At 44.4% G+C, this 11928-nt stretch overlaps 2 gene segments (V, D, J or C); both read left to right on the top strand.

Annotated features, from left to right (window-relative positions):
- The first annotated feature begins 201 nt into the window (after positions 1–201).
- Positions 202–1345, top strand: LOC112821298 (immunoglobulin kappa variable 3-15-like). The segment is given in 2 exon segments: positions 202–433; positions 990–1345. Coding segments are annotated over 2 exon segments (552 nt in total).
- Positions 1346–9807: 8462 nt separating this feature from the next.
- LOC112821300 (immunoglobulin kappa variable 1-5-like) lies at positions 9808–11156 on the top strand. The segment is given in 3 exon segments: positions 9808–9875; positions 9986–10297; positions 10841–11156. Coding segments are annotated over 3 exon segments (433 nt in total).
- Positions 11157–11928: the final 772 nt, after the last annotated feature.

Raw genomic sequence — 11928 nt, forward strand, 5'->3', positions numbered from 1 at the left:
AGAACAAGACCCCATTTCTGTAACAATAGATCCCTGAGTGATCACTCTGCAGGTAGCTGGCTATCTCTGGAGAGGAGCCCTGTGAATAGGCCAGCCTCCCTGGTCTCCCTCAATCCAACCTCAGCTTCCGTGGGACCAGAGGCACCTCCATCACCTCTACTACCTCCTCCAGCTGCAGGCAGAGGGAGCCTGCCAGCCTGAGAGGCAGGACAGAAGAGCTCTGTCAGGCCTTCAGACATGCAAATCGACTCCATGGAGACCCGTGCTTGTTTAACCCTGGGCATGGGCCCTCATTCCAGAGCAGCCTTGACCACGATCTACCTGCCCAGCCCCATCCTTCTTGCCCTTTGGTGCAGAAGCAACAGATTCAGGGGATACTCCAAGATGAGCCTCCAGGCCCAGCTCCTCTGTCTCCTGGTGATGGGCTTTCAGGGTAAGCATGTTTCCCACTGCTGATCGGGAACTGGACCTTTAGCCTTTGACACAGAGATCATATGCTCAAAAGGGGGTTTGGGCAATTAGAGTGGGATATGTGGTGTGGTTTTGACTTAATGCTTAGTAGGAAATCCGGGCACAGAGCCCAAGGCTGACAATGAGGCAGAGGCACAAACAGCCCTGAACCTGTCCTCGGCCACCTGAGGACCATGGAGGACCCTGTCCATGCTCCCACCGCATGCCCACCCTGTCTTTGGAAGCTCACCAGGGACCGTTTAGGCTATAAGGGAGGGATGCGTCCATCGGCCTCTTGTGGGGGGGGGGGAGCTGTGCCCTGTTGGGTCACGTTTCATAGCTTACCCTGGGCCCGAGGACCCATCAACAGAAAACTATGTGAATTCTTGGACACAGGCAAAGGTGGGAAGGCCCGGGGGCTCTTGACTTCTCGTTTCTGTCAAGTTTAAGCATGGCATGGTTCTTCTGAGGAACGATATTTCCTCGAAGCCTTTGACTGACGTAATACACTGTGTTGCCTGGATGGGGTGTCCTTGCAGGCTGCAGGGGGCGGCTCGTCCTGACTCAGACCCCAGAGACCCTAGCAGCATCTCAGGACAGCTTCATCTCCATCACCTGTAGAAGTAGCGAGGAGGTAGGTACCTCCATGGCCTGGTACCAACAGAAACCCAACGAGGCTCCCAGGCTGCTCATCTTTGGGGCTTCTGCCCGGGCGGCCGGAACCCCATTCCGGTTCCGGGGAAGCGGCTCTGGCTCTGACTTCTCCCTCACCATCCATGGAGTAGAGGCTGAAGACGCGGGGGTGTATTACTGCCAGCAGCACTTCCGCTGGCCTCTCCCAGTGACAGGTCCTCAGACAAAAATACCCTTCTGGGCTGTGGATGCCAGTTGTTGAACAAAGACACCTGCTTCCTGCAGGAGGCTACAGCATGAGAGGAGTGATGTACCCAGACTTTAGATTCCATACTCTCAGAGTCCAAGTCTTCTGACCTGGTACAGCAGGGGCAGGTTGGAGAGTTACCGTCTCCCATTTAAACCAGATCTACATAGAGGAAAATGCAGAGGTGGACAGAGCCAAGCAGCGATCTAGACAGAAACTTTAGATGGATTCAGGTATTGCTGTTCTCTTATCTATTACAGCATAACAGAGCACCCCAAAACTTAAAGGGTTAAAAGAGCAACAACTCATTATTTCTCACGATGCTGTGGGTTGGCTGGGTGTTTTCTCTGCTGGTTTGCCGGGGCTTGCTCATGCACCTGCAGTCTGCTGGAAGGTCAGCTGGGCTGAAAGACCTAAGCTGGTCTCACCCCATGTCTGCCAGCTGGTGCTGGTTGTTGGCTGGGAGCCTCGGGACTCCTCTTAGTCTAAACAAGGGAAGGGGTAGTTAGAGACCTCCACCCCCAGGTGCAGGGTCCAAAGGGTTGACCTGACCGTAGAAATTTATAAATTAATAATAACGCAACTTGTATTTTCACCATCCACTGACCACTGTGAATACTTCTCCCCAACCTGCATCCCCTGTCACGCCACTGGATGCAGAGGCGAGCTCCCCACAACAAAGAATTTTCACGTCTACAATGTTAACAGTGCCCACACTGAGAAGCCTTGTTCCATGGGTTACTCTTTGCATTGGCAGGTATCCCAGTCTCCTGTAAGTTAATAGTCTCCCTCTTCACTTACACAGTGAGATCCTTATAACTATGTACTGTCATCACCCCATGCCCATCGTTGTGCTATTTTTGTCATGCATTTTACTTTTACATATATTTTAAAACTCGCAATGTATTCTTATTCACATTGCTTTAGTCAATTGTCTTTCAGGAAACTGTAAATCAGAAGACAAGTCTTTTATATGTACCTATCATTTACCATTTCTGGTGCTCTTCATTTCTTTTGTGTCTCCATCTGGTGAAATTTATCTTCTGCCAGTACTTTCCTTTGAGTTTCTGTGGTGCAGGTCTGATGGTGACAAATTATCTGTTTCTTTTTCATCTTTAAATGGTTTATTTCACCTTTATTTCTGAAGGATATATTTACTAGAAATAGAATTCTAAATTAACATATTTTTCCTTCAGTGCTTGAAGATGTTGTCCTGTGGTCAGCTAGGCATGAAGTGTGCAGTCCTTTTTTTTTTTTTTTTTTTTGTGCTCTGATACTTTTTTTTTCCTATCTTGTTTCTTTTAAGGTTTTCTTCTATGACCAGTTTCCATCAGTTTTACTACAATGTGCCTAACTGTTATTTTCTGTGTTTATCCTGCTTGCGGGTTGTTGAGCTTCCTTGGATCTGTGGGTTGACTTTTTCATCTGCTTTGGAGAATGTTTAGTTATTATTCGGCTCATAATTCTATGGACTGTTGAGGGTTGGCTGGCTGTAGGCTGCTCTTGAATAGCTTTATCTTTGGCAGCTGGACTCTTTTCCACATGGTCTTTAATCTTCCAGCAGGCCTGTCAGGCCTTGTTCATAGGGAAGTTGTAGGGACCAAGAAACTAAGGAGGAATTACGCAAGATCTCTTGAGCCTAGGCTTGGAGCTAGAACAACATCCTGTCTGCCACATTCTATTGACCAGCGCAAGACACAGGCTAGCCCAGAATCAAGGGCGGAGCATACAGCCTCTACCGCCTGACGGATGGAGCTGCAAAGGGATGTGGCCATGGGCAGAGAAATCACTGGGAGGAAGAATCCTGGAGGGGCCAAGGCAGAGAGCATTGTACCCACACTGGGGCATGAGGAGCCAAATTCACTCTGCTGGGAATGTGGTGGCTTCAATCTGGAGAACACTGGGGACACTTGCCTCATGTTTACTCCCTGGGGCCAGAGGTGACATCGTGCTGACCAAGTTCCCAGCCTCTGAGTCCATGACTCCAGGAGACAAACTCACCATCAGCAGCCAGCCAGTGACTTTAGTTTATAAAACACAAAAAACGAGGAGAGGCTCCTAAGTTTTTCGTTTACAAAGTGATCAACCAATGTTCTGGAACCCTAGCCTAGTTCTGTAAAATTCATAGATTCTGGGTGTAAACAGCAACTCAAAGGCTTTGTGATACTGGATATTTTGTCAAATATATAACTTGCTTTCACAACTTTACATCTGTGAACACAAACCTACTGCGCTCAAGCTTGTCACCCAGGGAGGCCTTGTGGTTCTAGCTATTTCTTCTTAGGCAAGGGGACTGCTTGGTGTCTCAACAGCTGCTGAGCAGAAAGGTTTGCTGAGCTCATAGTGAAGGTGATTCACTCTTTCCTTGATAAAATAATAATCAACACACTTCAAGAGAAATTACTGCACAAGATGGTGGGCTTGTGGGTTCCTTCCTTCCTTAGTAATTTTTTCATTCTTTTGGGGTTTTTTTCCCTTTGTACTTCTATTTTGATAACATTATTTTGAATGTTCAGAGCCTCTCAGAACAAGTTGAATTGTGTTATCTTATAATTTATGTATCCAATTTCATGTACCATTTTGCTAAGTTTGTAATTAGAAATTGTACCCTTAGATGCATCAATTAATTTTTATGTGAATTTTTGAGCCAGTTAATTTCTATTAAACCCAAAAGCATGTTTTATGTTTATTAAACATACAGACTCTATTTTTAAATTAGGAATGTTATACATTATAAATTTACACAAGGATTTCCAAGTAATAGCAGAAAAGCATGGGAGTTAAGGACTCCTTTTTTCCTATGGGACTAGGATGAGGAAAAAATGCTTTGTGCCTTGAATGCCTGCCATCATCAGGAGGAAAACGATGGGATGAAGGAAGCAGTTAATGGGCATCTTAAGACTTTAAATAAGAGAACTTATTTCAAAGATACAAAATCTGTACTAAAAGAGAGATGGAGTTGGGCTTTTCTCAGGAAAACAGATGCCCTCATGGAATTTCCAAATAAGTTGGCTTAGCCCAGGGTATTATAGGGTTGAACACTGGGGAGTCTGAGGAGTAAAGGTCAAGGAAGCCACTTCCAGAGTTCCTCAAATCAAGAAATTCCTGAATCATGGAAAATCTGCTACAAATAATTTCAGTGGCAGCTCCAAAGAAGATGAGTCCCCAGAGATAGCTCAGAACCCATGATAAACCTCAAGAATTAGAAGAAACCCATCTGTGACCTGCATATACTTTGGCCCATAATGCCACTGGAGAGTAAGTTTTTCCCATGCTGTTCCAATTTTTAGATCTTACACAAACACCTTCCATTAACCAAACAAGATCTAGAGTCATAGGGGAAAGGGTTTGTGGGAAGTGATGCAGATGAGTCTGTAGAAGGGCAAAGCAGTGATGCTAAGCAGATATATAGGCAATTTGCTCCACTCCCTTGTCCTCCAATGTCCAAAACACTTGTTTATGTGTGTTTATGTTTCCAACTAAAGTCCAGTGCCATCGTGCATCTAGCTAATATGATGCCGTGATTCCAGTAAAACTCAAGACATGTTCTCCTTCTTCCCCGGAAGGGGATGCTTATTTATTTTCCAGGTCAGGCACAATCACTTTTATATTAGGTAATTTAAAGAACGAATTATCAGGTTGATCACTACAAATAAACCTTATTTAAAAAGTAAGGGAAAGACAAGGGGATATAGCCACCAGGTGATTAGCTAGAAGCCCCAGGCCCTGAAGCCATTGTGAGAGTTCAGGGATCAGTATTGATCTCTTCCTTTGTCTCGCTCGACAGTTACCTAGAGTCAAAAAGCTGGATAAGTCTTGTTTAGGGAAAGTCCATGTTGTGGAGTCCATGCATAGCCTCCATCCTTGCCACCATGGCCACTTTATGCCCGAGCTCAATGAACAAGCACTGGGGTGTCTGGATAAGAGGCTACCTGACATCCACAGAGTTGGTCATTTACTCTGCCTGATGATTGAGAGCTCCTTGTGCAGGGTGTGTGTTGAGGTGAACATTTGTGTAGGACACAAATACTCTTACAGTATGTGTCCAGGCCAGAGGTCTATTCATAAAACTCTACTTTTGCGCTCCTTTTCATCAATCTCCCAGTCTTGTTTTATCCAGTGTTCTGACCATGTGACCACACTGTTAATTGCTGCCCCTGAGTGAGTGAAGACTCTGATTCAAGTTATCTCTATGAGAGGTAAAGTGGACTGGAGAACCCAATTCTGAGTTCTGCCCACTAGATGAATTTCTCCCTACATGCTCTTCCCTGACTATTCTTAAAGTGGTCTTTAAGCCTATAAAACTCTACTTCTGATTTCAATTTATGCATATCTTGCATACACTGGATCTGAATTGTTATTATTTTTTATGAATCCCCATAGGATTAGGATGAAGGAAAGGGAGCAATTCAGCAAGCGCAGGTGCCGTGAGAGTTTGAACAACTTACCTGTGTGCCTTGGGAACTATGTCAAGGCCTAGCCTGTATACCCCATTTCTACCTGATGATAGGATACTGCTGTGCATGGGTATGTTATGGCTTGTTGGATGTTACCACTCAATTCGTACAGGTTAGATCACATGTCTACTTCAGGATCTATATAAAACATGTAGTCTCTCCAGGACTTAAGAGCAAGCCAGGACCCTATCTTAAAAAGAGAGTTGTTCAAAGAGATCATGGCACTATCCCAATACTCTAGAGGTCCGTACTGTACTTCTCCTTTTGGAGCTTTCTGGAGCCTCCAAACGCTCTCCCTATGCGCCATAAGCCCCTTAAGCATCACTGCCCTGCTGGGTCATCAATTCCTCTGCAGATTATCCTTACTGCAGAGTGTTGGTCTTCTCTGGGTCTCACTCAAAACAGGCAACCTTACAGATAACTAAATAAATGAATACGTACTAGCTTCAAATCGAAAGAGGACTTCCTGGTGTAGAGTCTGTTTCTCAGTTACTGAAAATGTGGGGTTTTTTTTTAAGTTTATTTGATTATTTTAGTAACTTCTACACCCAACATGGGCCTCGAACTCACAACTCCAAGATCAAGAGTCACATGCTGTTCTGATTGAGCCAGCCAGGCACCCCTGAAAATGTGTTTTCATTTTGGAGACAATTTTTTTCTGACATTCCCCAGACAACTCAATTTCTAGAACTTCTTTGCAACTGCACCAGGACCATGGAGGAAGTTCTGTGTGATCTGCCTTGCACTTCTATATTCAACCATCAAGTACATGGTTTCAAGTGGACTCTGGATTTTTAATTGTGCAAGTCCTGATAAAGATTTCTTAAAACTGAAAAAAAAATCAGCCAATTTTTTTTTCAAAATGTTTCTTGTACTTCCTCACTTTCTCTTCTCAAGACTCCAATTATTCATGTAACAGACTGCTTGAAGTTGTCACACAGTTCACTGATGCTCTCTCTGTTCATGCTTTTTTAAGTACTGTTTTTCTCACAATACTACACTTTAGACAATTTCTAAAGCTAAAGTTACTAATCTTTCTTTTCGAAATATCAAATCTTGCCACTTGAATCTGTCTGATGAACTTGCGTCTTGCTTTTAAGCTCTGTTAGTTGGGACCAGAATAGCATTTTGTCCAGGGGTAATTTGCCCCACTCCCAAGGCAAAGGCTTTTTGAGTCCTCAGCTGGATGCCCTGTGAATCACGAGGTTTTCTACTCTCACTGGTGCACACAATAACTCTTTCTGGCCTTGTGTGAGCTCTGACAAATTATCCCTGTAATATTCTCGTGCAGTTTTTTCTCCAGCCTCAGTAGGTTCTTGACATGCATGTGTTGATCAGTACACACTTGAATATTGAGAGGAACAATCTGTAAATATCCTGGGTTTCTCTCTCTATGCTGATAATTTTTTTTAAGATTTTTTAAAAATTTATTTGACAGAGAGATAGAGAGTGCAGATAGGCAGAGCGGCAGGCAGAGGGAGAGGGAGAAGCAGGCTCTCCATGGAGCAGGGAGCCCGACACGGGACTCGAGCCCAGGACCCTGGGATCATGACCTGAGCCGAAGGCAGACACTTAACCGACTGAGCCACCCAGGCGCCCCTGTGCTGCTAATTTCTCACACCAAGGACATCAGGGTATCGGAGTGAAGAAGAAGACTCTCTGTCTTAAAAGATGTATAATCACCGAATGCAAGGACCTTGTAAAATTTCTTTGAATTTCTGGGCTTTTGTCATTCTGATTCTGTCCTGTGGCCCTCATGGACAAACATGTTCTCTTTGTGCAGGTCTGGCCTGGGACTCCCGGGAGACACTGCACCTGGTGCTCTTATTGTAAAAAGTCCGTCCAGCAGCAAAGCCCAGCCCTGACAGAAGCGAAGAGGATTATATCAATATTTATCTTGTGATAAGTTCTTAGAATTCTATTAATTCTTGATTTCTAGAATAAAAATATTTATGTAGGCAACAACCTCTGGCTGCCAAAGCTGGTGTTAGGTTTTTTTTTTCTTTTCATTTTTTAAAATGCAATAACCCCCCAGTGACCAGGTTCAACCAGAGCAGCACAAATTTGCCTGCAGAGGTGTTTCTCCCTGGAGGTTACGGGACAGAATCAGTCTGCTGTCCTGTGAATAGAGAGTTCTTTTGGTCTCTTTAAGATTCACGGTACACTTTTCTTACTGTGTCTCTAAGACGGCATCCATCAGATATTATACAATCCCAGATACTCTAAGATCTTGTACAGACTCCTCTTATTTGGTGCTTGTGAATATTATTGAGGCCACAGAGATTTTTCTTTGCTATAATTTCCTGCTATTCTTGGCATAAGAAATTATCATCACTACCATCCAGAGATGCAATGAGGTAGAAGAGTAGTAAAAAACTGTGGGTGTCATGATGTGTAAGTAAGTGCCCAGATATTGAGTATCTGCCATTGCTAACCTGTCTCCAGCTAAGCCGTGTGTCCTCCATCATTCTGAGTGCTCTGTCCGACCAGGCAACACAAGTGAAAAGCTTCCTAAGTGTGACAAAACTTCTTTTTTTTTTTAAGATTTTATTTATTTATTTGACAGAAAGAGACACAGCGAGAGAGGGAACACAAGCAAGGGGAGTGGGAGAGGGAGAAGCAGGCTTCCCGCCGAGCAGGGAGCCCGATGCGGGGCTCGATCCCAGGACCCTGGGATCATGACCTGAGCCAAAGGCAGACACTTAACGACTGAGCCACCCAGGCGCTCCAGCTTCCTAAGTGTGATAAAACTTCTAACACCAACCCATAACCAGCAAGGAAATTGACGTAGTAATAATAAAAAATCTCCCAACACACAAGAGTCCAGGGCCGGATTGCTTCCCAGGGGAATTCTACTGAACATTTAAAGAAGAATTAATATCTATTCTTCTGAAGCAGTTTCAAAAAATAGAAATGGAAGGGAACTTCCAAACTTTTTCTATGAGGCCCGGATTACCATGATCCCAAACCCAGACAAAGATCCCACCAAATAGGAGAATTACCCGCCAATATCCCTGATGAACATGAATGCAAAATTTCTCACCAAAATACTAGCCAATAGGACCCAACAGTACATTAAAAAGATTATTCACCAGGACCAAGTGGGGTTTGTTCCTGGGCTGCAAGGATGATTTAACATTCGCAAATCAATCAATGTGATACATTAAAGAAATAAAACAAAGGACAAGAACCATATGATCTTCTCAACTGATGCAGAAAAAGCATTTGACAAAGTACAGCATCCTTTCCTGATTAAAATTCTTCACAGTGTAGGGATCGAGGGAACATACCTCAATATCATAAAAGCCATCTATGAAAAGCCCACAGCGAATATCATTCTCAAGCTTTCAGTTTTTCCCCTAGGATCAGGAACATAGCAGGGATGTCCACTCTCACCACTGCTGTTCAACATAGTACTAGAAATTGTAGCCTCAGCTAGGACAATCTGACAACAAAAAGAAAGAAAAGGCATATGAATCAGCAAAGAAGAAATTAAACTCTCAGTCTTTGCAGATGACATGATACTCTACGTGGAAACCCCAAAAGACTTTACCCCAAAACTGCTAGAACTCATGCAAAGTGGCAGGATAGAAAATCAATGTACAGAAATCAATTGCGTTTCTATACACTAACAGTGAGAAAGAAGAGAGAGAAACTAAGGAGTCGATCCCATTTACAATTGCACCAAAACCGTAAGATACCTAGGAATAAACCTAGCCAAAGAGGCAAAGGATCTGTACTCTAGAAACTACAGAGCACTTATGAAAGAAATTGAGGAAGACACAAAGAAGTGAGAAAACATTCCATGCTCATGGATTGGAAGAATAAACATTGTGACAACGTCTATGCTACCCAGAGCAGAAGGGTTATTGCATCTGTACCATTATTGCGATAACTCAACCCTGCGGCTGTGCCCAGTTATGTTCCATTCCCTGCTGATTTGCATATCACTGGAGCACAACCCACTTCCCTGAACACTAATTAACAGGCTAGTCACACCCTGGGCAGGACGCAGTCCCAGTCAGGACACAGCATGGGCGTGAAGGCTCCCACTCAGCTCCTGGGCCTCCTACTGATCTGGCTCCCAGGTAAGGAAGGAGAACCCTGGGAATTTACTCAGCCAGTGTGGTCCCCCAGCGAAGGCCTCTTATAACATGATTCATAGTGTGGATATTTGTTTCTATGTTTCCAATCCCAGGAGCCAGTTCTGAAATCCAGATGACCCAGTCCCCATCCTCGCTGTCGGCATCTCTGGGAGACAGAGTCACCATCACTTGCCGGGCCAGTCAGAACACTTAACAGGTGGTTAGCCTGGTATCAGCAGAAACCAGGGAAAGTTCCTAAGCCCCTGATCTACGAAGCATCCAAGTTGCAAACTGGGGTCCCGTCGCGGTTCAGCGGCAGTGGGTCTGGGACAGATTTCACCCTCTCCATCAGCAGTCTGGAGCCTGAAGATGCTGGGACCTATTACTGCCAACAGTATAACAGCAACCCGCCCACAGTGTTACAGGTCAGAACATAAACCCCCAGGGAAGCAGACGTGAGGCGCTGGGCTGCCCTCGCTGCTCCCCTGGTGCCCACATCTGCTCAGAGAGTTTCACAGAGGCAGCCCCACTTTGGAGGTCACTGGGAGCTTTGGGAGAGGGGCAGGGAGGCTCCTCGGCCCCCTGACTGACTCCCTTTCCCCCAGATGATTACACCTGAGGAGTGTGGGGTATGGCATCAGCCAGGCTTCGTACAGCAAAAGAGAAGCCACTCTAGGTATTCCAAGCAGGAATGTTTCAAATTCATAGAGTTTGACTCTGAACAATAACCTTTCAAAACCTTTCAAAGTCTAGGGAGTGTGATAAGAAGGAGAGCAGAGGCTAGAAATGGGTGATTCCCTGGTGCTCCCCCAGAAGCCAGAGCATGTCGCCACCGAAGGTACAGGCTGCCTAACCATGTGGTTCTCAGGCCTGTCTGGGAAGGCGAGGGGTGAGGTGCTGATGCTGCAGCCTCTGAAGCCCCTCACCTGGTGATCCTCGGGGCCTCACCTCGTCCACTCTGCCTGCAGCTGCTGATAGGTAGGATCAAATCCTCCCCTTCTGACCTCCAAATTCCAGTGAGGCTGCCTCGTTGAGCACCTCGAAGGGAAGCTATAGAGAAAACGAGGGGGAGATGTGCTTCCAGAAGGGATGACAATGATGGGTGGCCGGCTCTCGGAGCTCTGCTGGCTGGAGGATGGACCCAGAAGACGCTTGAATGTGCTTCCAAGTATTATCAGCAGGTCTGGGATCACAGCCTGAAACTTTATTGAGTTATATGGTAAACAGAAAATGAGGAAATTACATTAAAAATATAGCAATCATTTAACAAATAGATGAAAAACATTTTTGACACACACAAAAACACTAAACATGAATATACCATTCTTTTCCCTCAACATTTTCCCAGCGGCCTGCAGCATCATCTACATCACTGCAAACTTCTTATAAACACAAAATTGCGGGTCACCTTAGACCTTGAGATGGGAATCTGCACCTTAACAAGTTACCAGGTTTAGAGAATGTTTACTTCAGCTAAAAAGATTTTTTTTCCAATGAAGCCATTTAAGACCATTTCTATTAAAGCTGTATGTTGAAACCACATTCAGCTTTATTTTGAGTTAACACAAAACTAGATTTGAAAACACTTTTACAATGGTATAATCTAAAAACACTTATCTGCCAATGACATGATCAAATACTTTGTTTTTATTTAATTTAACTTAATTTTATTTTATACTTATTTTATTTCCAGTATAGTTAGCGTACAGTGTCGTATTAGTTTCCGGTGTACAATATAGAGATTCAACAATTCCATACATCACCCTGTGCTCACCCCAACAAACACACTCCTTAATCCCATCACCTAGTTCACCCACCCACCCCCACCCCCCACGCCCCTGGTAACCATCAGTTTGTTCTCTATAGTTAAGAGTCTGTTTCTTGGTTTGTCTCTCTCTCCCTCTTTTCCTTTTTTTTCTTTGCTTATTTGTTTTGTTTCTTAAATTCCACATGTGAGTGAAATCATATGGTATTTGTCTTCCTCTGACTGACTTATTTCACTTAGCATTATACTCTTTATCTTCAACCATGTCATTGCAAATGGCAAGATTTCATT

Source organism: Callorhinus ursinus, unplaced genomic scaffold, assembly GCF_003265705.2.
Source record: "Callorhinus ursinus isolate GAN/ISIS: 27379988/994484 unplaced genomic scaffold, GSC_fseal_2.0 scaffold10, whole genome shotgun sequence".
In the NCBI taxonomy this organism is placed as follows: domain Eukaryota; kingdom Metazoa; phylum Chordata; class Mammalia; order Carnivora; family Otariidae; genus Callorhinus; species Callorhinus ursinus.